This window comes from Poeciliopsis prolifica, unplaced genomic scaffold (assembly GCF_027474105.1).
Source record: "Poeciliopsis prolifica strain line A6 unplaced genomic scaffold, Auburn_PproV2 SCAFFOLD047, whole genome shotgun sequence".
Classification (NCBI taxonomy): Eukaryota; Metazoa; Chordata; class Actinopteri; order Cyprinodontiformes; family Poeciliidae; genus Poeciliopsis; species Poeciliopsis prolifica.
The window spans coordinates 1483450-1510245 of record NW_026562422.1 but is presented as its reverse complement, the minus strand read 5'-3'; the positions used below and the strand labels follow the sequence as shown (position 1 = coordinate 1510245).

General features: G+C 39.7%; 2 protein-coding genes across 5 annotated transcripts in view; both read right to left on the bottom strand.

Moving 5' to 3' along the window:
• The window catches only part of mipol1 (mirror-image polydactyly 1), a 72902-nt gene extending 50848 nt beyond the window's left edge, over positions 1-22054 (bottom strand). Inside the window, exons 1-2 of one of the 4 annotated variants that reach the window (XM_055057129.1) lie at positions 21968-22054; positions 14520-14611 (exon numbers count right to left, since the gene is read on the bottom strand). In XM_055057129.1, the coding sequence (XP_054913104.1) occupies positions 14520-14611; positions 21968-22054 (179 nt within the window). Of the gene's footprint in view, positions 1-14519; positions 14612-14765; positions 14984-15681; positions 15785-21967 lie in introns of those variants that run through there. The other 3 variants (XM_055057128.1, XM_055057132.1, XM_055057131.1) reach the window with 3 other exon arrangements.
• Positions 22055-24736: 2682 nt separating this feature from the next.
• traf3 (TNF receptor-associated factor 3) overlaps positions 24737-26796 on the bottom strand; it is a 16726-nt gene continuing 14666 nt past the window's right edge. Inside the window, exons 13-14 of the mRNA XM_055057080.1 lie at positions 25898-26089; positions 24737-25799 (exon numbers count right to left, since the gene is read on the bottom strand). Coding sequence (XP_054913055.1) covers positions 25764-25799; positions 25898-26089 — 228 coding nt within the window. The 3' untranslated portion in view covers positions 24737-25763. The remainder of the gene's footprint in view (positions 25800-25897; positions 26090-26796) is intronic.

Sequence of the window (26796 nt, the reverse complement as noted above, 5' to 3'; positions counted from 1 at the left end):
GGAAGACAAGGGGAGCTGTGCGTCCCCTTGCCTCCGCCCTTTATTTTTACGGAATATCAACTAAAGTCCATTAATTTTTTAAGCTGTATTTAATACATTTTGTTCTGAAAGTTTGGAGCTGTGAGTGCCGGGTGTTCCAGCTGACTGCATGAATATTAATGATGGTGTTACGATGATTAAAGAGGCTTCAAGTCAAATCCAACACAATCCGCCTGTGATCCGGCCCGCCGTCACCACACTGCCACCACGCCGCACATGAATTTAGATATGGACATTAAGCCAAGGATAGAGATGACACACACAGGATCCTCACCCCTCCCTCCACTGCCACCCCTCACATCCCCCCTGCACCACATACACGTATGCTGAAGAGAGAACATACAGTAAGTATGATTCACAACATGGATCCTGTCATAAATACCACAGCTTCAGACCTGAGGTTCCTCCTGTTATTCTGACAACCAAACAATGCAGCCAATAGGCTTGACTTTCCATGGACAGGTCTCTGAGGCCAAGCAGTTATATATTTTCAGTTATATACAACCGTTAAAACGTTTCTCCACTGAATACATGAGGTTTTACAAACCAATCAATTAGCAGCTGCGTAATTCATAGAACTTCAAATATACAATCCTGATCCAAATTCTGGCACTTACACTTACTCACACTTTAAAGAGACAGTACTGTGTATTTTCCAGGCACATAGAGCCATTGAATGTAGTCACTATGTTATCTCGCCAGTCTGGGAACTGCAGCTGTGAGGAGGAGCTGTGCCTTGAAGGCGGGGCTAGGCCCAGCCCTTTAAGTAGGTTCTACTTTGAACTTTAATACCCAAGAAAGAAAAACAAAGGAATACAAGCAGCTGATCATGTGTTTTTTCTTTAGTTACACTTATTACTGCAATGGTGTAATCACAAGTCTGACTGAAATTAAATAAAATAAAATAAAAATAGACAGTTGCAGCTGATCTAGAACGCTGCTACTGGTGTTCTGACTGAAATAAGGAAGATAGAAAACATCACCCAATTCTACAGACTCGTCTTAAGAACACATAGACGCTAAAACACTAGCAGGTACAGTTGTGGTCAAAAGTTTACATACACTTGTAAAAAACATAATGTCATGGCTGTCTTGAGTTCCCAATAAGTTCTACAACTCTTACTTTTCTGTGATAGAGTGATCGGAACACATACCTGTTTGTCACAAAAAACATTCATAAAGTTTGGTTCTTTCATAAATTTATTATGGGTCTGCTGAAAATGTCACCAAATCTGCTGGGTCAAAAATATACATACAGCAACATAAATTGTCAATTTTGGTGATGTAGAGAGTTGTGTCAATCAAATTAGCTTAATGTCATGGTTTTGATTGTGTCTATGTTGTGTTCTAGTCTGAATGGTTTAAAGGGCCGTTTTGATATGAAGCTCCATCTCAACCTTAACATACACTAAATAAATCAAGTTTTGATCAGTTTTCGCACCAAAGACTTAATAATAATAAACATGTTTTATTACCATAAAACATGGTAAACTGATGGTGTTAAATGGCCGCACTGATAACTCGGAGAATCTCATCTGTCCGTTTATCAATCAACTCCAAACCTTTTCTTTGTTTTGTCACAATTATCGATTTCTTCCATTTTGATTATCAAGCTCCAAACTTTGCAAGGACTGACCTCACCGCTCATTGCTTCCTCACACACACAAAGCCAGCAGGATAGTGACCTTTTCATTCATACTTGACATCACGCCCACATCTACACGCCCACCACCCAGGTGTCAAAGCCGTGTGCTGCTGTCATATCAATAATCACTTATTTCATTCATATGGCTCTCAGTGAAAAGTGTTTATTATTATTAACTCTTTGGTGCAAAAAACTGATTGAAAATCAATTTATTTACTGCATGTTTATGTCTATTAAGAAGCTTCACATGAAATCGGCCCTTTAAATCATTCAGACAACCAGAACAACAGAGACACAATCAAAACTGTCAGATGACAAATTACCCATGACAATAACTCAGAAATAATCCTAATTAGGATTTATCTTTATTTATTTCCTACTTTCAGAACGTTTCTGTTTATATCATAGGTTTTTGATGCCTTTCTATCCTATCCTAATAAACAATAATAAAAAAACAACAGATAGTTTTTAGAGGAAATGTGAAAAATATTTCACCAAAGAACAGAATGATGTTTTAATTCAATGTCCCAGCATTCCAGTGTTACTTGAGGAAAACTAACATTTCTCCTTCCTAAAAACAGTCAGGATCAATGACAGACGATTCCCATTCACTGCACCACTGCACTTCACAGAAACCTACAACCAACAATGGAGCAATGAAGTTCCTGAGTTTTTATTTCCATGGAAGTCTGTTTCTGCCACTCTGGAAAATATAAATATATACCATCTCATTGTAATGAAATACTATATTGAAGTATTTCATTATGTCTCATCAATATATGATGAGATAGCATTATATCTCATTATAACAATGGGATATACAATCTCAATATAATGAGACACTTTCTCATTGTATTGAGATAGTATCTATCTCATAAAGATGATTATAATGTAATTATTATTATCTCATTGTTATAATGAGATATAATACAATATCTCATTATATATTGTATTATATAAGTATATAGTACTATATCTCATTATGTAGATATGAGATATGACAATATAATATTTTGAGATAGTAATCACAGTGTCTCATATTGAGATAACGATCTCATAATGAATATATTGTATTATATCATTATATCTCATTACTATGTTTCTTCCTGCTATATCTATGTAATGAGATATAGCAGGAAACAACTGCTCAGAATATATCTCAATATATCTCAAAACAATGAGATATATTGAGATATTTTTGGAATGCTTTGACCTCTCTTGGTATTGGAATTGAGAGGCCAGATGGACAAATCTGTATTATATTGAGATATAATACTATTTTGATATCATGAGATATCAACCACAGTGGTGCCGCAATTATATCTCATTGTTGTAATGAGATATAATACTATAGAGTATTTTATAGGTTTGAAACTTTAATGTTTGTGATGCTGTCATTCATTCTGAAATGTATCTTGTTTTGTTAGTTTTTGTCCGCTTTGTGTTTTCTCCATTGATTTTGGAGTTAGAAATTTTCGATGTGTCAAGGCACTAAGCTAGTGACCTGGTGAAACATCACTTAGTACCACCTGGGTGTGGGTCAGCGTAAAGGCTGAGCCGGGCATAATTTGGCCTTCATTTCAATGGTCCTGCATGGGGTCCAAGTGCTGGACTTGGACTCCATGCAACCAGTGGAGGTTGGTGGCATGGAGACCAATCGTCTAGCGGCGCCACTGTGGTGTATTGTACGTCCTCTTGTCCTCTGACCTCTCAAGTTGGTTTGACGTCCGACTTACGTGGCGCCACTGCGGTTGATAATATGTTCTCTTGTCCACTGACCTCTCTGGCTTTTTGGAGGCCCGACTTACGTGGCACCACTGCGGTTGATTGTAGGTCCGTTGCTGGGGGACCTCTGGTTGCTGGGGGACATCTGATTGAAGGGGGACCTGTGGTTGCTGGGGGACATTTGATTGAAGGGGGACCTTTGGTTGCTGGGGGACATTTGATTGAAGGGGACCTTTGGTTGCTGGGGGACATTTGATTGAAGGGGGACCTGTGGTTGCTGGGGGACATCTGATTGAAGGGGGACCTGTGGTTGCTGGGGGACATCTGATTGAAGGGGGACTGTGGTTTGCTGGGGGACATCTGATTTGAAGGACCTGTGGTTGCTGGGGGACATTTGATTGAAGGGGGACCTGTGGTTGCTGGGGGACATCTGGTCGCAGGGGGACATCTTGCTGCAGGGGGACATCTTGTTGCTGGGGGACATTTGGTTGGGGACCTTTGCAGGCTCCAACCAGAGCCTGCAAAGATGTGATTGTTTCCTCTAATTTGCGAACATGTTCTGATTGATCCTTCAGTTTTTCTTCATACTTTAATTTGATGCTATATTCGTCCATCATAACTTCTATGAGTCCTTTGGTTCTTGAGGCATATATCTCTGCCTCTTAAACTTGTCCAGCTCTTGAAGAAGTCTGTTGTCCGTTGTTACTTTGGAAGTAACAACGGACAACAATGATCCTCCTATTCTGTCTGAACCACTGATGTTGTTTTCTTGGGCTGATGTTTTCTTCATCTGACGTTCTCTTTCCAACAAGTTCTTCAGGTTTTTAATTTCCTCCTGCTGGACTTTGAGTTCTTTCTCCCTGGCAATTCGTTGTTGTCTTTCCTCATCCAGCTCTTTCTTCAAATCATCTATCTGCTGTCAAATCCCAGATGTCATAGGTTGTTTCTTGCTCGTTGTCGGCGAATGCTCTTGGACTCTCGGTTGGTTCGTCTTCAGGCGCAATGGGGCATTCCTCTTCATCATCAAAATGAAGGATTGCATCATAGTCTACCTGGATGTTTTCTTCTATCATCTCTATCCATGAAAGTTGTTGGTCCATGTTTGTTATCTGTTAATTCTTGTTTCTTTGAAATGTGATCTGTTGTGATAGAGCTGTGGAACAGGTCTGAGAAAACACTTCTGAGAGCTACAATCAAGAGAGAGATTCCTTTGTTGTATCACAGTGATGTCATAACCGCTGATGTCATAGAGACCACTGGAACCGAACATGTTAATTCAACCTGCTGTTTGAAAAATGCACACAGTAGCACTAATGACATAGATGGAGGAGAATGATCCGGACTGTGCAGCTAAAAACAATGAATGAGACGTGGAGGAGGTGACCAATCCTCGGCATTAAGTTGGCAACATGTTGAAGATTGAAGGCTCACAGGTGAGCCAGAAGCCAGAACTGCTGACAGCACAGTAAACAGATATCATTCAAATGGTGAAGGAGCAGATATTGGAATGGAAATCAACTTGCACACAGACCTGAAAATGCTAACTGCAGTGCTAACTGCTAACAGAATTTTAAAAATGTACATTTACACATCTTTATGTAATATAGTTGAAATGGTTCAGGTTAAATTCTGCTAAAATGGGTTTCATAGTTGTCCTGTAATGAGTGGTTTTTGGCGCCCCCTACTGGTTGCCTTTAAAAGGAGGAGAAACTGGAGATTCCACACAGTCTGTTCTGCACTTTAATATGTAACAGAACAAGTGGGTACACAGTAGAGTGCACCCACAACAAATAATTGCTCAATAACTAAATTTGCTTAATCTTGTGTGAGAAATACTTTAACTTCTTTGCATCTGTGATTTGATGTTGACAGAAGCAGCAGGAGTTTCCAGAAAAGCCTCCATCTTCTCCATCACACGTCACTGAGATCAAACCAGTAGAGCCTCTAAAAGATGAGGAGGATGAAGAAAAAGGCTTCCCTGGAAATAACTTTCTCTCTGTCACTGATGTCTGTTTGTTTCTGTGTTAACACACTAGCATCCTGTCCAGGGTGACCCCGCCTCTCACCTGGAATGCAGCTGGAGAGGCACCAGCAACTCCCGACCTCACTAGGGACAAGGGTGAACAGAAAATGGACAGATGGATCATTATTCCACCAGAAACATACCTGGAGCGTTGGCCTGATTTTTTTATGCATGTTTGAAAAAAATCCTTCAATCTCCCATAGCAACTGTTCACCACCTCCTCTATGTTCTCCAGAACTGCCCGCCCACTGTCACCTTCAGACTAGCAGCAGCAATTAGCAAACACCCTGGGGGAGCTGCACATCTGCTGAACTCATGAGCTACTTCTCTGTGTAACGATGGTTGAAACACTAAAGGAGCCACAATGAGTTACAGGAAGAGCTTCTTCATACCCTGGTGCTTCTCTAACGTCGTCAGTCGAGAACAGAAGCGTACAATCTTCTATTATGATGATTGTAATCATGTATTTGTTTTTTATCATTCTACATTGATGTTCATTGAGAAGTCATGAATTCAGATGCTTTGACTCACGCTTTGCTCTCCAAGAGGTTAACTCCTCCACAGAACCTCCTTCTCACTTTATTGCCGGGTGACTGTTAAGGAGTTTAGTGAAAACTAGATTCAAGCAGTCTGCATTTATGCATCAAATAAATGCTGCTTTTAATCCCACTGTGAGCGCAGAGTTAGTGACAACTACTGCATTCATGGGCAACACACGTCAGGGCCATGCAGAGACCTTTGGAGGGCAAGGTCTCAAAGTTAAAAGGGGCACATTGAACAAAAACACAACAACAACCATATTAATCAAGAATCTAATTGGATCCCACTATATTACTGCCATCATGCAGGGACAATGCAAAGCAAATGTAACAGCTATAAAGTTTCTGTTTCTGCTGACAGTCCTGGAGGGCTGAGTTGATCTGAGACTGTAGCTGTTAAACAGACCAGAGGAGAGAAGGTCAAAGGTTATGAAGTCATGAAATAAGCAAATTTGCTGCCACTTTACTAATTCAGCCCTAATAATATCTATTTAACATCTGTAACAACATGGCTGCAGACTGATTTATAGAAAAAAAAAAAAAAGCTCAATGGGTTAACTCTATATACTCTGAGATCTACAATTATAAGACTGGGATAGAAAACTTAGTAGCTGCTGGTAGGGGCCATTCAGGGGCCTCCAGACATTCAGGGACCCCCAGACATTCAGGGACCTCCAGACATTCAGGGACCACCAGACATTCAGGGACCTCCAGACATTCAGGGACCTCCAGACATTCAGGGACCCCCAGACATTCAGGGACCCCCAGACATTCAAGGACCTCCAGACATTCAGGGACCCCCATAAATGGTTTAAATAGTAGCACAGACCATAGATCTAGACCTGTAGCATATATAGCATTCATGACAATGTTATTACATTTTATTTAATGGATTCAGCTGAGGAAAAAAAATTACATTTAGGATTTAATTAAGAATTTTACTTTGTAAAAGTTTAAAGAATCATTTTGATAGTTTGATGTGTTACTATGGCTACAATATGGTGTATCTTTGTGTTTGAGTTGGGTTTGTTCACAAGTACATCACAGCAAATAACCAAACTGGGCCAATAAACCTGGTCTCCCTCTCAGATTCACCTTATCGATATTTAAACATGTTAGTGATGCTGAAATTCTTAGGAGGAGGGTTCTGTCTAAGACCCCATATTGCCTCGGGCCGGCCCTGCATGAACAGCCGCTGTGATGCTCATGTCTGGAATCTCTTGTTGTATCAACCTTCCAGAGCCTGTCAGGTCTTCTGGTTCTGCTCTGTATCCAGAACCAAACATGAAGAAGCAGGATTCAGCTGCTATTCACCACAAATCTATAACAGTTTTCCTCAAAACAGCCAAATCACTGAGTTCCTTTCAATCAGGACCACCTGTTTAGAGCTGCTTTTGATTCTTAATAACTAGAACATTGATAAATATATTTATGATTTTGTTTATGCTATTTGACTAAATGTAATGTTTACTGCTGTTTCCTAATTGGTTGCTGGGTCATATTTATGGTGTAAAGCACTTTGAACTGCCTTGTTACTCATTATTTTCTACTCAAATAATGGACTTGATCAATTTGGTCACTAGTTGCAAACATCTGATCATCTCTGAGTTTTAAGCAGTTTCATTAATCGAGCTAATCTAGTTTTGTCTCTTGTTTGTTCTCTGATTCAAGATTTACTTTTTCATTCAATACAACCTCAAAGACTATGCAGGAAGAACTTGTGTTGCACCAGGTCACACACAAACATAAAAAGTTCACCACTGTTTAAAAAGAGAAGCATGATAAATAAATATAAAATAGTAAGCCAAAAGCCTCTAATGCATTTTAAAACACACACATACACACAACACACGCACACAAACGGTTGCATTTTAAAGCTGTCCCTCCACCCTGGTTATGATCCTGCATTATGAAATGCATATGCTACCATTTCTTCTTCAGTCTCAGTCTGAGCGTTTTGCTCTTATTACTTAAAGATGAATCTTTATGACATTGTAAAAATAAGTCATATTTACAATAAATTACTTTGTGGAAACGGTTTTGTTCACTTCATGTTTAAACAACTTCAGCATCCGAGATAGATTTTTACAGAAAATGCTGAAATTGACAGTTTATTTTTCCAATGTCAATGTATATTAAAAACAATAAGACTCCACAAATGCACCATCCGCCTGGAATGGAAAAAGACAGCTAAAACTGTGATGCATTTTGATAAGGTCAGAAACAAAGGAAATTCTTCAGTTAGAATGTTTGTTTGCGCTTCAGATTCAACAATGTTTCATAGAAGAAGATGGATTCTCATCGTCAAATGACCTTTAATAAAAGGTTAAGCAATCAAAGAATCGCTTCAAATTAAACTAAATAATTCAACCTCCGCATACTGTTGCAGACTAAAATATTCATATGTGTTGAAGTTTTAAAATTATACTATTACTATTGTTGTTATGCAACCAAAAAAGTTTGTTTCTGACAGGAAATGAGACGTGTCAAAAGGTCATTAAAGAACAAACGGAGTATTTTTAATTGATGTTTTGTTCAATTTATCCCCTTCTAAAAATAATTTATGAAAACATTTTCATGGGTATTACAGGAATCAAAAACTTTCTTTTGATATTTTGATGATTTATTACAGATGATCAGATTTACAGAATTCTTATTCTCACAGTCTGACATCATAGCAGAACCAGCACTTTCTGTTTCAGCGCAGGGTTACCTAAAACATTTCAGAAGTCACACAGTCCCTACTGTGAAGTATGGGGGCGGCAGCAACATGGTGCGGGGGATGGTTAGCTGCAAGAGAGGTTGGCGCACTCTGCAAAATAGATGGAATCATGAGGAATATTGGTGAAAATGATGTAATCATATAGACAACAGGTTCTGGTTCTTTAAATAATGAAATAAGAAGATTAGCAAAAATAAATCACATTATCGCAAAATTAATTTGGCCAAAGGAAACATTTCCAAATCAGTTACACGCAACATGAAATGTTTGAAATAAACACTTGATTTAGATATAACTATCAGGTTATATATTCAGATACTTGCTGAACAGTGTTAAAGTTGTGAAAATAATGTAATACAAGCAGAGTTCCCGTAGTTCAGTTTGTTATGTTTCCTCACTGTTTTCACCAAAAACAGAAACACATGCAGATGGTGGAGTTGTCTTCCATCTCTTCTATAGTCTACTCTTTGTCCAGCTGCTACAGCATCAGGTATAATTGTAGAAAATGTGGCTTCTTTGTTCTTATGACAAAGAGATCCCTTCCAACCTTCTGGTCTGAAAGGACTTTTGTTGGCACCAGTCATCCTCAAGGACACAGAAGTCTGGTTCTGATGAGGCTGAGGTTCTGGTTGGATAGAGGGTTGACGGTGTGAAGGACAGCACTGGGTAGAATGGGTGAAGGGTCAGAGTTCAACTGAACTCTATGAATTGAAGTCAATGCACTGTTCTGAAAAAGCATAGCAAGAGAAATCTGTGTGTGTAGCAGGTTCTTATGTCCTTGTGGGGATCTATTTCTGTCTACAATGTGGGGTTGTGGGGACCACTGCTCCTTGTGGGGACATTTTCTTGGTCCCCATGAAGGGAAATGCTGTTTTGGCATTAGGGATTGCATGTGTCCGTGTGTGTGTAGGTGTGTGTGCATGCGTGTGTGTGTGAGTGCATGAAGACAATTTAGAGTTAGCGGTTAAGTTTACAGGTACGCTGTGGATTAAAGTTTTGGTTAAGATTACAAACAAACTAATGTGGAGGGTGAGTGGAGGCATTTGGGTTAGACATCAATGCAGTTAGTAAAATAAAAGGAAGCCAATACAAAGTCCTTATATGGGTAGAAATACGAATGTGTGTGTGTGTGTGTGTGTGTGTGTGTGTGTGTGTGTGTTTGTATTTGTAGACCACCCACTTAGCAGATTAAAGACTGTTCATACAATCGTCTCCCCTCTCTCTCCTCTTATTCACTCTTCAGTCTGCTTTAGTCAATAAATTAAAGCTCTTAAACACACTGTGCATGTGCGGGTGTGTGTGTGTTCACGTGTGTGCATGTTCACATGTGTCTGTGCTTTCTGGGAAAAGAACCTTTGATAGAGCCCAGCTCAAAGGTCCTACACTTTTAAAGCTGGCACCTGGTTTGTTTCGGATTAGACTTCATTTTTGGTGGAATGTTTCTGAACACTATAGGAACTATTTGTTGAACCTCTCACTCTCATACTAATATGCCGTTTGAAAAATTTTGTCATTATCTTTGATTCGTACATGTCCTTTATATTAGAACTGGGATCAACCTGATCAAATATGGTCATTGGATATGGTAACATTTGGTCTTCTTGGATCAATATCAGGCTGAGGCAATAGATCCATTCAATAACTAAGACTTCATTGTCCTCCATGCAGAATGTCCTATTTTGACTCACTGCACTTTGATTTTATTTGTGATTGGAGAGCTGGGCTAGTCTGTTGGTACAGTAATGGACCAATTCAAGTCTAACCCAAAGGACGAAAATTTCTTTGTTTCAACTGATAACTTTTCATCACAGCAGACAGAAGTCACAAATGGGGTTCCTAAGTTTCAAATCTAGGACTCCTCTTATTTAATATCTATAAGCTCCTACTATCTTAGATTATAACTGGAAATAAGTTTAGTTACCATAACTATGCATATGAGACACAGCTCTGGATTATGAAGCCATCCAAACTGAATTTTTTCAGCTGAACAGAAATAAAAATGAAGCTATCTTTGGACCTAAAGAGGAACAATCTACGTCAACGGAGAGTTTCAGTTATTACAGCTAAAAACTAGAGATCATGCTGAAATTTGGGTGTATTGATTGACTACAACCTGAACCTGAACATTCAGAGACATATAGAGGCAGTTACAAAGTCGGCCTTCTGTCAACTGAAGAACATTTGTAGGATTAAAGGATTAATGTCAGCGCGATCTGGAGAAACCCATCCATGTGTTTATCTTTAGTCACATTGATTACTGACTGCAACAGTGTCTTTATAGGTCTACCTGAAAAAAAAGAGTCAATCAGAATGTTGCTGCTGGTGTTCTGACTAAAACCAGGAAGACTGAGACCACTGACAGAATAGACTTTTAAATATCGTTGTTAGTTTATAAATCAATAAACAGCTTAGCACCACAATATATTACAGATCTGCTGTAGTTGCATCAACCTGCCAGAGCCTCTCAGGTCTTCTGGTTCTGCTCTGTATCCAGACCCAAACATGGAGAAGCAGCATTCAGCTTTTATGCAGCACAACTCTGGAACAAACTTTCAGAAAACTGCAAAACAGCTGGAATACTGAGTACCTTTAAATCTAGACTAAAAACCCATTTGTTTAGCGTTGTCTTTGATCAAGAAGAATTGAAAAAAAAATCCTTTCATTACCTCTTCTTTTCAAATATGATAAAAAGATTTTTTTTATTGTTCACTGTGTTACATTTTTATTATGTAGAGCACTATGAACTGATTTACTGCTAAAATCTGCTACATATATAAAGTTGACGTGAAATTTTGTCAATAATAAAAAAGTTATTGAACTATTGGATGTTAAATTATCTACTGTATAACGGAGAAAAAAAAAGAAGAAAAGTTGAACTAGGTTACAGAAAGATAAATTCAAAGCAGAAAGACAAAAACACAGATCAGCTATTTACATTTTCCTGATATCATGCAGCCCTGCTCCTGACCAGACTGGAAATAATTACCTACATTATGATTTCAGATTATCTGAGAAAATGGAAGTTGTGTTTGCAATAGAAAAAGAACAAAAAGGTTTTTAATAAATTGGTGTTAATTAAAATTTAGGAAAAAACCCAGTTAGATCAGGACACGCGTATGCCAAACAGATAGAGCCTTGTTTTATAGCGGAACAGCTGCAGAATGTTTATGTGCAGCACTGAGTGGAGGTCTGCGATCCGCTGTGCAGCTTTAAAACCCGACAGCACAGCAGCAGACATGTCTGCAGGATTCCCTCCGAGGAGATGGGACAGCCCAACAGCTCAGCCTTTAAGGTGCATTCAGGGACAACTTGTACACCGGACCGTCTACAAATCAAACAACTTCAAAGTGAAGTTGTTTGATTTTTTTTTAATTCTGAACTAGAAATGCAAACTTATTGAAAAATTCCTAAATGACAACCTTGACCCTCTTCACGTGGTTGTGTTATTGCATAACTCATATACAATATGTGCTGATTTTTATGAATTAACTGAAAATCTCCAGTCAGTTCTTTACAAGCGTCTTTTCACAGCTCTAAAACATAATAAACTGCAACTACTTTTGCCAATTTGAAAAATTCTTTCTGAATAAAAGTTAAACATAAATTGCTTCTCTTAATTGTAGTGACATTAAAACCAAGTTGCATCCTAAAGCTGGGTTCCATTTAGGTTCTGTTAATTTTCATAATCAGGCTTATGCAAATATCCAATTTTGGTGATTTTTCTAGACAGAAACATGTTGAATATTATTTACATAGCTGGTGCTGAAGCATCTAAAGAAAATAACATTTTAATAGAGACTAAAGCTGATGAGATGAACCAACAGATTCATTAAACTTAATCCATGTCTCATGTATTATAAAGGTTTAAATCTAGGTGTCAGCTGAAGCCTTTATAATTCATAAAGGCATTTATGAACACCTAAAAATGGCTGTTAAATATTGTATTAATAGTTAAACTCAGAATAAATGCTTCAATTTTTCCACAAATGTAAGTGACCTTGGCTCTGCCTACCTCACAGAAACAAGGCAACATTATTATATTATACTAACCTACAGACGTCATGTTTCTGGATCGTGTTTCATGGTTGCAATTACAAATTTCATACCGATATTAACTACCTAATGCTATGCCAAAATCAGCTGGGTTCAACCTCACAGAATTCATCCCACTGTTGGTTTACTCCAGTAAACTAGTCGTGAGATGCAGTTGCAATTCCACTGTGCTGCCAGCAGGAGCAGCAGCAGTTCCAGTAGCGGGAATTCAAGCGTAGCAGATGCTTGATAACAGAGATCATTTAGAAATACTGAGAAGCAATGGTCAAAGAAACCTGAGCAAAACTTAACAAAGCAATGTAAAAAAATAAATAAATACAAAATTTGAAAAGTGTGGTGTGCATTTTCACCCAATACTTTCGCTGCAGGTCCAGCTACAGACTGATTAGAGGTTTTGCACATCTAGAAACTAGAATTCTGGCCCAATTTTGTTCAGAAAATTGACTTTATTTTGGCTACACTCATCTTCCCTCAACTTGCACAAGCTCCTGTCCACCAAGAATGTTGCTGCCACCACTAGGTGTCACTGTAGCAATGGTGTGTTCAGGGTCACTGTGTGGGGTTAGTTTTGCATCACACTAAAATGAGCTTTCTCCACATTGCCGCTGTAAAATCCAAAAACCATGAATCTGGACTGTTTTTCCAGATTCCACCACCTGAGCAGTGGATCTCTGCAGCTCATCCATAGTTAGCACAGGCAGCTCCTGTTGTTCTACATTCTAACTTTATTTTAAACTTCTCCACTTTATCCCTGGTCTGTTGCTTGGCCTGCTTGGTCTCCATGGTGCTGCTTACTGCCTGATGTTTTCTAACAAACCTCTGAGGCCAGAAACATAACAGCTTTATTTACATTGTTTACTGATTAGGTGAGCTCTAAAGGCTACGGATAGATTTTATAAAGTCAGTATTGTTGAGATTTTTGTCCTTTGGAGCAAACCGTCAATTAATAAGTATAACTTCAGATGAATTTAACATCAAAACAAACATGCAATATTTGAATGAAACAAAGTAACTGCATTATTTGGAAAAGGGATCTTGCTTTTATGCCATATTAAAAAAGGCTTATTGTTTCCTACAAGTTTGTTTTTAGGGGTCGACTCTTTTCTAGTTTGGTCAGCAATAAGTGCTGATGGCTCAAAATCAACAACTGGATATGATTCCTCTTTCTTCAAATATACTTGCTGCATAAAGTCACATTTAATAAAATGCTGCACCAAACTCTGTGTTTTAAGTAAAAGCTGGTAAACGTTTGTGATTCTTTTTACAATGAAATGAAAATTAAAGGAAAACTCTTTGCTGATCTTTCCAAATATTTTCCATCTGAAATAAAAAAATAAAAAATATTCCTCGAAAACATTAAAAGGTTTGAATCGGCATCATTCGGTCACATCTGATATCAACAAAAACCACTGAAAGGACCAGAAATACCCCTGGACCACTCTGAACCATTTGATTTGTGGGGTTTCAGATAAAAAAAAGGCTGAATAGAAATTTTGGATTATTATTATTAAATAGATTTTAAAAACCACTGCACACAAAATTATGGAATGTTCCATTAAAACAGATTCTAGGTTGACAAAATGTGAAACATCAACAGTTCAGAGTGGACTTTAAAACTAAACTATTTCAAAGGAGGAAAGCCAAGTTCCAGTCACAGCAGATCGCCTGTGGAGTCAGCTTAATGCCGTTTGAAGGAGCACAGCGCCCCTACCTGGACAAACTACTGCAGTACAGATGTGCTGAGTTACAGTGAGAAAATATGTGGGAATTTACCTGTGTACATATCCACCAGCGAGTCCCTGAGTTCCTTCTTGGAGGTCCATGATGGAGAAGTGATGACGTTTGGATCCTCCAAACTCTTTTCTCTGAAAAACAAACAAAAACAGAAAACACATTAGATAACAGTTAATCACAATTCCAACACTTGTATGTGTCATAAATTTTAAAACAGAACAAAACATGTCGCACGTTCATTTGTAAAAACAAAAAAAACAAAAACTATAGAGACGTTAACTATACCTGTAGGAAAATATTTCAACCGCTGTGAGTTCAGAAACGGTCCAATCAAAAATTTAAAGCACCTGACTGCTTGATGGTCCACACTCACCTTTTCCACCTCCTCCAACTACATCAAACTACTCACAATATTCTTGGGTTTGGCAAACTGACTGACTGAAAGGCAGTAAAGCAATATGGGCAAATATGGAATTCCTGTCTCCTTAAAGCAACCCAGCATGGAGACTGGACCCAGTGAGGAACAAACACCGACAGGTCAGACCAGTTCACGTTCCAGTAAGACTGGTCCCACTGCCGGATGAATCAGTTCATGACGCCGGTCCCCAGCTATGCCATACAAGTGATCACATGGACCCAGGTACTTCCTGGATGTTGACTCTGTATCTCAGTACCGTAGTATTATGTTAGAATATGGATCTCAGACCAGGCCAGGATTTCCAGTACCTCTGGCTAAAGAAAAGAACTAAACAAATCTAAAACAGTTCAGTCGTTGGTCATGTATGTATATGTCTGTGTGCTGTAGCAGCAAATTTGATCACACTTTAATTTGTGGATGATGCAAAGCAGGAACTGACTAGTTATTAGTGGCAAAGCCTGCCAGGATTTGAAAGAGTCAGGTTTCAAACTTGCGTCATACCAAGACTCTGAGTTAAAGCTGATTGAAATGCTGGAGACAGAGCTGGAGCAATAACACTTTTCTACAGCCACATTAAGTGCATAATTGCTTTGTTGCATATTAAAACAATCAAAATGCTGACATTCTACATCAGTACACTGATGATGTTTAGACATCACTGATGATGTCTAAACATCATCAGTGATGACTTTCTGTCATCCTTCAGTTTTTGGTCACCAGCACTATAATATTCAGCGTTTGATGCCAACAGATGAAAACAACCAGACAGGGTTTTGTTCTTACTCCAGCTGCTGCTGCAGATCACAGATCTTCTTCTTGGCTTTCTGTAAAGCAATCTGAACATCCACAGATCTGCTGCTGTATCTGCCAGACGCCATTACATGAAACAGACTTCTCCATAGCAACCCCCCACAAAACATCATGAAATACCACTTCCAGGTCACGCAGAAGGAAGCTGGGCTGGGATTGGCTGAGAGCCCGTCCCGCTCCACTTTCAGGTTAAATATTAACGAGCTCATTGGATCAGAGCCATCAGGTGTTGTGTTCAGACACATTTCTCATCTTGTTTGACAAATTGGTGAAGTTTTGCGTGGAGTTGATTCTGCCCAAAACATGAATACTGGTTTGAGTAAAACATAACGTCATGGTTTTTAAACGGCTTCTTCACAAGGTTTACTGGACAGCTGTGGCTTTCCCTCTGTAACTTTTCCACATCATTTTCTGATGATGAGATTCTTGATGTATTGGTCAACCGTTAGCTGCCCAAAGGGCTCTGTACTGTGGGATCTGACACCAATATATTAACAGCAGGTTAATATACAGATCAAACTTGTTTGTCTGTAACATCCCAGAGATGCTGGTTTGGGTTGGGAACTGAGGAATTTGGATTTTACATCAAAATCTCAAGCTCTTTCATGAGCTCACCTTAAATATTCCTGAAACATTTTTAGTTTGCTGCAGGCAGCGTTGTCCTGCTATGGGAGACCATAGACTTTAAGAAATACCATTTCTATAAATGGGCACACATTGACTGTAGCAATACCTAGGCTGTAAGAAGCATCAACATGGACCATAGGACTCGAGGATTTCTAGCAGAACAACATCCATTCCATCACTGGTTATGCCCTCTAGTCTTTTTCCCATACTGCATCCTACTGTCTTTTGTTCTGGGTAAGTGATTAACTCCCTGGAGAACACCTGATTTATCAGTTATCCACTTCTGATGCTCATGTGTGGTTGTTTCAGCGGTGGGAGTGTTCTGTATGAGCAACCTAGCTGGTCTGGCTAGAGTTCAACATTTTGAACTACAGTAGATGGTCTTTAGGATCAGAACACACAGGCCAGCCTTTGCTAACTAAATGAATCTTGATGGCCAATTACCATGTTCACTTCTCTTCCTTCCTTGGACCAGTTTTGATAAATACCACTCCAGACAGGGAATATCCCCCTCCTTGGTCACAATTTCACCCAAAACCCTCATTCCTTCAACAAACGGTGGTTACATTCTGCCTAATATACTCATTGGTTAAAATCTCTCATCTTACAGGCAAGAATATTTTACTTGGTTAAAGGTCCACCATGTCCTCATGACTGGATGTTTGTTGTATGAATTAAGACAAGAGCAACTCCACAAGAGGAAACATGTCCAAATAACAAAATTAGATCACAAAGAAGCTGACAGACAGAAGACAACCAATGAATTATTGGGAAGTTGTTTTTATTGATCATTAAAATTGACATTATCTCAAATAATTTAAATACAAAAGATTCTCAACACATGTTTTTCTTCTCAATATCTTGAAGTAGTTTGTCCAGCAGTGCAGCATCCACTCCGTGTTTCATCAAATACTGACCATTCAGGTGGAACACCGGGATGTCCCACTTGTACTTGTCCCACCACTGCCTGTTTTCTGGGAGACTGATGTCCACCTGCTGCAGAATGACCTACATGAAGCACAGAGAGACGGTCAGGTCTTCAACAGAAACCAAGGGAGGAAATAATTACCATAGAGGTGATCGACTATTACATGGCTTTTATGATGGTCAAACAAAAGAAAATGGGGATCAGATTAACTTTGAAAACCTTGAAACTTAACAGACCTTTGCTGCTTGAATTATACAGTTTGGAGGTCTGCGGTCATCAACTCTGTAAGAAGTTGGTGATCTCAGCATCCTCCAACTCTGGGATCTTACAAGTTGGAGGATGCAGTCATGACCCTTGCTAAAGGGGTCGCAAATATGCCCGTCATCAGCATGTTCAAAGATTCAGCATGTGGTTCATAGGAACCACTATGATTGCTTCCTCAGCCCGCAAGGAATCAGTCTTAAATGGGAATAATTGGAAATTTTCTGCATTGAATTGAAACCGCAAAATGTTAGAATATTGGTTTAACTTCTTGTTTAAATAAAGAGAACTGTGGTATATTTACAAGGTTATCATACATCCCCTGATAACCTTTACACTTAAAATGTATCTTGTAAACATTTATGCACTGATATCCTTAAACCAATAGATGGAATACAACCTCTTGAGATGATAGGTTGTAGTAACATCTATATCCAATTTTTAAAAATTGGATATAGAAAATACAACAATCACAAAAACCGAGATGGTAAATTATCAACGCTTTCTCTATGTTCACCGTTTTTACACAGGCACACAGTATCGGTGACACTGTGTGCCAACCATAAGGGCCCATAAGGGCAGATCTATTCAGTCTAATTCTATGCTTTGTAGTCTGAACATCATGCTTTATTTTTTTTTTACATTATGAGAAGGAAGCAAAGAAGGTGTGTTGATATTTTTACAAGTCTGACTAAGGTAGTCAGCCTGTTGGTTTAGTGAGTTTCAGTTTCTTTATCATTTGTTTTCCATTGGCTGTTCTACTCCTAACTGTATTGACTGAACCAAGGAAAGTCATCTTCACATGATTGGCCAAGCTTGTGAGGTTTTTGTGTATTAAAGTGTGATGCACTGGTACATTATTGGCAAATACATTTGTAATTCAGTACATTTAAGACCTGTGTTTAAAAAATGTTCTAAGTCAATTAATCTTGGTTCTTCTGCATCAAATTGGTACCAGCCGATGCTGAACCTCAGATATCTCTATCGGAAGTGAAAAAAGTGGATTGGTGCTTCCCTACTCCCATGTCTACTGTGACCTGGCCACTGAAACAGATTTGAAAGAAAACCAAATGTCGTTTGAAGAACATCAGAAACTCACTAGAAGTTGATAGAAAAGTCTCACCCTGTGTTTGAAAGGCTGCAGCAGCTCTTTAGCTTCATCACACAGTGGACACGGATCCTACAGAGAGAAAAGTCAGTTTGAATTTATTCTTGTTGATAGGTCGTCTATACATAACTACTAAAAAGATGTACATATTAACACCACTGAAGTAACAAACTAGATATTAGAGATGCACCGATCAGGGATTTTTTCAATCTCAGGTTTTTATAAATACTGAACCAATTTTAGCTGGTCCAGGTTCTATAACTAACAACAATCTAAATATTATTTATTTTATGTAAGCAGTTGAGTTGACTGTAAAACAGAGTCTTATGTAAACCAAATACAAAATGATCTAAATATTATCACATTTACACTGTCTGACAGGGGCATTACTAACCGAAAACATCAGTCTCTGTGTCTATTCATTAAAAAAATAAAGATGTAGATCCTTACCTTGGATAAAAGATTTCCAAAAAGCTGCCAATAGAAGAATTAAGCAGAGAACCTTTGCTCTAATACATTCAGCCTCTATGGACACCAAATCACACATCCAATTCGATGAAATCTGTGCTAGAGGTGGGAGGCCCAAATGTCAGGTAAGAACCAACCAAAACCACAAAAGTTTCAAAAAGGCAAAGGAGCAAATTGACCAGTGTCTGCTCCAGTTTTTGCTCTAATGGACCTGTTCTTCCTCTGCCTTGGTTTTTAAACGTCAGAGTCAAACCTTCGGCTTTCTTCCCTCAGTAACACCTTCCACATAGAAGAGTGGTGAAATCAGCTCGACATGGCAGATTGGCTGAGGTATACTCTCTTTTCTGATTGGAAAAGAATAATCTGATTTTTGAGTTTCTGACCAAACTTTCACCAATCAGTTTGGTGAAAGTGGGCCAAGAAATAATCTTCTGATCCCAGTTAGTAGCCAATGTCACGGTGCATCTCTAATAGAAATGTTGCTTTCTATTAAGAATAGAAAGCTCGCTCTGTGGGGAGAAATGAGGCGTGCTGGGTTTTGTGACTGTTACCTTTGTGAACAGAGTGAGAGTAGGTAAAGATCTGGATGAAAACATCCTGCAGAACTGCAGAGTAGGATGGCCACACAATGTCCTGTGCACAGACATCCTGTCTGAGAACAGAGATGTTAAAGGGGTTAATTCCAGGCAAGAGGCAATGCTCCTGAATTTTCTAGATGAAGCTCCTTTCAGGCATTAATAACCAGGATCGTGTCCACTGTAGGTGAGAGTGGGAACATAAATAGACTGGTAAATTAAAAGTTTCACTTTTTAGTCAGCCATTTCCTCATACAGACAAAACAGAACAAAGCCTGGATTAATGCAGACCGAGACAGAGACCGTCGGTTCATCTCCCGCTTCAATCTACCATCACTCAAGAGCAAGAAACCAAGATACTTAAACTCCTCCACCAGGGGGAGCAGTCCACCTTTATCCAGTCAAGAACCATGACCTCAAACTTAGAGCAGCTCCAGTGTAGGTCCAGTGTAGGTCATGGTCTGAAGACGGCAACAGAAACACACCATGTGCAGAAAGCAGAGATGACACCCTGATGTTCTCACAATACACACTCTCCTCTCTACAGCTACACTTTGAGATCCTGTCCATGAACCCCCAGTGTGTGAATGTGTGAAACATGTCAGTTGTGTATGTCATTCCAGATGTCTTTGTCTATGAATGTTTATTCTGTTGGGCTTACTGTGTGTGTACTGCTTAATGTGTAAATTATGTAATCTGAATTACATAATTCTTCACACAGGAGATGAGTGACACACACAGACACACAACACACACACACCCGGAGGAGTCCATCACACACCGGGAGCAAGTTTGACTTCCTGTTGAGGATACAGCACAACTCTTGCTTTGGTTTATACAAGGAGAAGTTAGCCAAGCTACAGGCTGTCAGGTTAAAGAACATTCTAGAACCTTCAGTTCTACTTATTTATGTGAACTGGAGAAAAATCCAATATGAAGGATTTTACTAAGTATGACAAATGCTCTACACACACAGTTTCTGGTGACACCTGTCAGATTATATTACCATATTACATTGTTGTCCCAGTATTTTTATTTTTCATCTAAATCAAACAAATACACACAGTGGCAAAAAAGTCTAAGTTAAAAATGAAGTGTAACATTTATGGGGGGAAAAAAAGGTTAGCTGTTACATTCTTAAGTTAAAGCCGCACTGACAAACAGCTGAACCAATGTTCTAGTCGGCCATGTTTAGGAGAGGTGGCCCGATATGACTGGCAGTAGTATGAAGTTTGTTGATTATTATCAACAAAGGAGGATATCACCTCATTTACACTCCCACACACCAGAACAGTATTCTGGAATTAACCATGCATGTGTTGTCAACAGGCCGTCCATCTCTGACACACATCCCATCGTCCAACATCATGACACTGTGAGTCAAATTCAGATCAAGAAGAGGAAGAATGAATCAATACAAACAATGCTGAATGGAATTGTGATTTCTTTAAGCCTGCTTTATGTTGTCAGGCAGATTTATTTATCCTACAAGTCTACAACTAGTGGCAATTAGTTGCCACTGATTGCTGCAGCTCAATTTATCTGCCACACCAATTAGTGTGGCAGATAAATTGAGCTATGTTAAAATGTGACTAGCCACATTTCACCATTGATTTTAAATAATATTCCACACAGGATCAAGTCAGTTTGAATAGTTTTTCTCCGTAATAATTACAACTTTAGATTTACTCAAGTTAGCTGTGATATAACAGTTCAATCGCTGATATGATAAAAGTGACACACACACAAAAAAAGTTTTACTGATTTGCATTGTAAGTTATTTGCATTATTGTTATACATAATGCAAATTGTTGTGTTTTTGGTTGTTTGGACCCGGGCAGCAGTCACCACGCGCTGCTGTCCCAGATGAACGTTCCTTCCAGCCTCCTGAACAGCAGACTCGTTCACAGAACTGGGCTCGTGAAATAAAGTCGCCTTTGTGTTTTCTGCCTCATACTGAAGCAGCTGACCGAGGAGCGACGTCAGAACGTTGCCGCGTTGCGGTTTAACAGACTGAAATTGTTCCAGTCGCGGTGCTTTGAGCAACAGTTTCAGGACGGAGACAGAATGGAGACAGGCTGGGAGACAGACTGGAGCAGCTGGACCGGAAAGCGGACCTTCTCTGTCCAGTTTACACACGAATGAACTGCTAGGTCAGGAAAGTTCCCGGAGTCAGCTGCGCCTCTTTCGGAGCCACAGCGGCCGCAGGACTCTGCTCTGCTCGGGTCTCAGCTCATGACAGAGGAGCCTGCCCGGTGGAACAACAACAGCCGCGGCTGGAAAGTTTTTTACCTGCTGAGTGACGTCCTTCCTCTGCTGCCTGTCTGCTGCCAGCGGTGTTTGGAAACGTGTTATGCCAACAACCAAGCGCGGCCACATGGAGAAGAAGAAGAAAGGCAAAACGAGCGTTCCACAGTGAACGACGAGCTCCCTCTGCTGGCCGTGAAAAGCATGACATGAGGTAGTAGTTCACCGGAGGGTCATTTTTATTGACTTTATTATCACTCGTGGAGTATTTTCAAGTAATGATTTGAGAAAACAACTTTTTTAGGGAGCAGCCAGGTGATTTGTTATATTCTATGCTTTTTTTGGGCTCTACCGGCCTTTGTCCGAAAGTGAAATGAAAGGCATTTTGGTTACGAGAGGGCAAAGGTCAGTAGGCTGTGATTCAAGCCATGATGGCTGCTTCAAGCACAGTGGTCGCGAGCTTTGTGCCTGTGTCACCGCAGCATCCCATATTCCAGAATTTTAAGTGCAAAAAAACACTGTTTCTCATAGAAAATGTTCATCTGTATGATGGGATTGTCTCAACATATGAGTGACCTTTACATACTAAGAAAATGAGAAGACATGCGGGAAATGATCCAAGAATCCAGGACATCTGCATCGACAGCCTAGGGCCTTTGCATAATCATGCCTTTAATCTGGATTTTTCTTCCATGTGCAGCCAGGTGCTTTGTTATATTCTACAAAGAACCTTGTAGGATATAACAAGGTGCTGTCTGTCAGGACAGATTTGTCAAACTATCTGTCAGGACAACAGCCATTGAGGACTGGAGATGGACATTCAGGATTTCCAAGATTCACATCAACTCTGAGCTTATTCTCTGTTTCTTTATCAATTGTTAACATTAACTATAATTCTGTGTTTCTTTATTTTCCAGTAAAGCCATTCTGAATTACTGTGTACAAATGATGCTACATGTATAAACTTGCTTTATTTTGCTGAGGAAAACCTTCCCCCAGCATCGCGTCGTCCCCTCCGTCTTTCACCATGGGATGATGTTACTGTGACGGACAGAGAAACGTGTTTTGCGTTTTACTCAAAGCGGCGAGAAAAAAGACAAAAATCCTTCTGTCCAAGACATTTCAGATGTCATGGGAACTCAAAGGCAGAACGTTGTCATGGATCCCTCTTATGTTAACATTTGTATAGAATAGTTGTTGGACACTGAACAAGAGAACGTTCTGCCCAGAATACGTCTAAAGAAAAAGCTGGAACCTTTCCCAAACCAGAGCCCCCTTCAGTGTTTTGCAATTCTGTTGACTCTTCTAACATTCATTCCCTCACTTTCTGCCTTATTGATCACTTATTACCAGTGACTCACATTTCAACACAGCCTGTGTTGTGTAGAAGACCAGAGAAATGATAGTAAATACTTCACTTATTACGGTAAGCAGACACAGACTCTTTTTATTACCCTGATTTATCCCTGTATAAACTGGCTCTTTCCACTGAAACACAGTTATGTTCAAAATAATTAGTACATTTTAAGCCTCTTACAGCATTATTTATTCCCTTTGAGAACACTGACCAGTTTACTCCAAATTGAAATAGCAGGAAAACATTAATCAGATTAACCAAAAGAAAGAAAGGAAAAGAAAACATGAAACTGCTCAAATATTTCACCAGACAAACTCAGCATTTTTCTTCGCAAACATTTTCTCCATAGATGGAAAATGTTTAAAAATGTAGATTTTTGTATGAATCGCTGAAAAAAAATCTCCATTCATCCAATCGTCCCTGAGGAAAGCATCCACGGTGCACAGAGCTGACCCACTTCTGACACCAGTCAGCAGCTATTTAGTAGGTCCTGCCTGTTTCAGGTCAGTGGTCTCAAACCGTCCAGAGACAGTCCTGTACACTTGAGTTAAATGGTGAAACTGCATCTCAAGCAGCTTCTACAGAGCTCTGCTAATGGAAGCTGAAGCACAGATATCTAAAAGTTGCAGGACACCAGCTTGAGGAAAACTGTTTTGACACTTTGATCCATTCAAGATTTTCACTTTCTTCCACATCTTCCTGGTTTTGCATTCCATTTTATGTCTTTAAGATAATTATGTGTCCATGATTCTCAGTTTCAAATAAACTTTTAAATCAAACTCTATGGTTCTTCTGGACCTAATTTCCACAGCAGAATGCATTAAAAGCAACATGTACAATATCTGCAGCTTTAAACCTAAACTATACAATTCTTTGGGAACTAACAACTTGACTGAACGTCACTCTATACTGTTTTGAACTCACCTGGTAGATAAACTCAGTTCTGCTGTTCTTTATTCTTATCAGTAGAGGGAGCTACTGGGGATAAATGTTACAGTGTATTAAAAAAGACCTATTTCTTTAGAATTTAATTTCCCTTAGGGATGAATAAATTATTTTTGAATTTGAAAACATTTGACGACTCAAAAGTATTTGAGTCTTCAAATATATAATGAATTTGATTATGCTGATGACAGCACTAAGTGGTTTGGATCTTGTTCTAGATGTTTGGGATGTGTGAAAAAAAAAAAATCTATAAAAAATAAAAAAAAACCTCTCTTTGTTCAGCAGTTAACGGATAAAAAGTTAGTGCTGGACTTGTGCTCCCAGCCACAATGACATGCTCCATCCTCTCTCTGAGCCAGAACAAGTTAAGATGATCAGATTTCAATCTGTTTCACTGTGAAACAGGAAAAACACTGAGACGTTTTCAGAGGAGAACCTGAAAATGAACGCTTACAAAGTTCTTATTGACGTCCATATTTAACTGAAGTTCACACATGACAAAGATTGTTCTTCAGTTTTTTTTAAATTATTTTATTTTTACACTTCAACAAACATTAAAACTGTGCAAAAGTATGGAGACAGTTGGATGAATTTTTTTCCAACACTGGAAAACTCACAGGAGCCTCAGAGGACGTCCAACAGGAAGCTCCGGCAGAGACTCAGCTCCGTCCCTGGAAATCTTTGGACTCCTTTGGATGGTTCTAGTTCTGGTTCCGCTCAGTGCTGTTGCTGTGGACCCTTGTAGACTTTCAGAGGGAGTGGCAGTCAGCCTGGACAGCGAGCTTCTGCACACTACAGAAATGCTTCACTGTAGAAGTTCAGTATTTTCTGCTGACAGGATGTTTTCTTCCGCTACACAAAGTTCTACAGGATGGCTCTGGACCGCAGCTCAAACCCAACTAACCTGTCAGTTTGATTGTATAAAAAAAAACCAAAACCAAAAATCCTCCAGCCAAACTGTTTCACCCTGACTCAGAGCCGCTGAGCCAGACGACATACCAAGCGGCCATGATGAAACATACCAGGCTGGCTGAAAATAGTTAGTGAGAAAAACTCCTTAGAATATTAGGTTAAAAAAGACTAGTGCTAGTGTGACATCAGCTAGTTAGCCTGACAGAACCAGTCTGACTGAAGACCTCCTGTCACTTCACCACTCAGTTTATGGCACCGGTTCTGATCCAGTGGTGCTGGTCTGAACTGTAACTGTGGCACATTTCCCAGCATGGCCCAGTAGGCAGGTATGAAACAGGAAGTCAGGCGCAGCGCGCGACGGGGGCGAGCGACACCAATGCCCTCACTGTGACGGGCACGTCGGTTCTGGGTAAGGTCACCGTGGTGACGTCGTAACAGATCAATTCACACACAACCAAGACACACACACAGCTCTGCAGTCCATATAGCAACCAGAAACAAAGTGCGCTCTGATTGGCTGCTTCCTGTCCTCCAGCCTGACCGGCCTCCAGCTCCACTGATCCTTCCTGTTAGTCTTGGCGGTGGAGATCTTGCACTGATGAGGTGATGTTAGAGAAGTTCCTAACATCATGGGTCAGGAAGGTCGGACGTATCCACGGTGACCTGCGGATCAACGGAATTGACACAAATACGTGCAGCGGTCAGTAATCATCTGTCGCCTTGGCGAAGACGCTGCAGGTTCAACAGAAGCGACGGTCCACCTTGATGAAGATGGTGTCATCTTTGATGTAGCTGCCTGTCTCCAGGACGCTCTGCGCCACGAACAGAGGGCAGCCGGAGGCGATGTTCATCTCGGCCGTGGGGCGCCTGAAGCTGCTGCTGTGCGGATCGGGCTTGAAGGCGTCGCCCAGGTGTTTCCTGGAAGGAGTCTGGTCCATCAGCATCAGAGTCACCTAGCACACACACACACACACATTAAAGAGTGAGCTTATTCTGTAAACACACACATTACAGAAAGCTCACTGTGACTGCCGGACATCAACAAACGGTCAGCAATCTTTGGAAAATTCCACAGCTGTGGAAAAGTGCAACTTACTCAGCGGGGACATATATTGAACACAAATTGAGATTACTTTAAAAAGTTGTCATAAAAAATAACATCTTGAGATGTGGAAAATGTAAAACAATGTAAGGAAGTCAAATTTTGTAAAGGAGTAAAAGAGAAAGGCTATTCTATATGGTTGGATTTCATTTGTACGCCTCTCCAATAAGGAAGGGACTAAAGATAGGAGGGAGAAATGACAGGGAAGGGACGCAAGACTGGATAACGGACACAAGAAAGTAAGAAAAGAAGAGAATGAGGAGGAAAAGTAGAAATGGAAGTAAGAAAGGACTGGCACAAAGAAACAAACAGCAAGGAGTCCAGCACAAGGAAGGATACATCTTAGATTAAGGAATAAAGTTTGGGAACACAATAAATTTCTATTCTTATCCTTGGTGATAGTTAAATTCAGTGGTCCACACTTCCAGTAACGTGCTAATTTTTCATTTAGCACTTCAGCTAGCTTTGAGTGTAGCGCACTTAGATTCGCCTAAATGAATTGTTCAGTATAAATTCTACAGCATTAATTTACTAGGATGATTTTTTTTAAATTTTCAG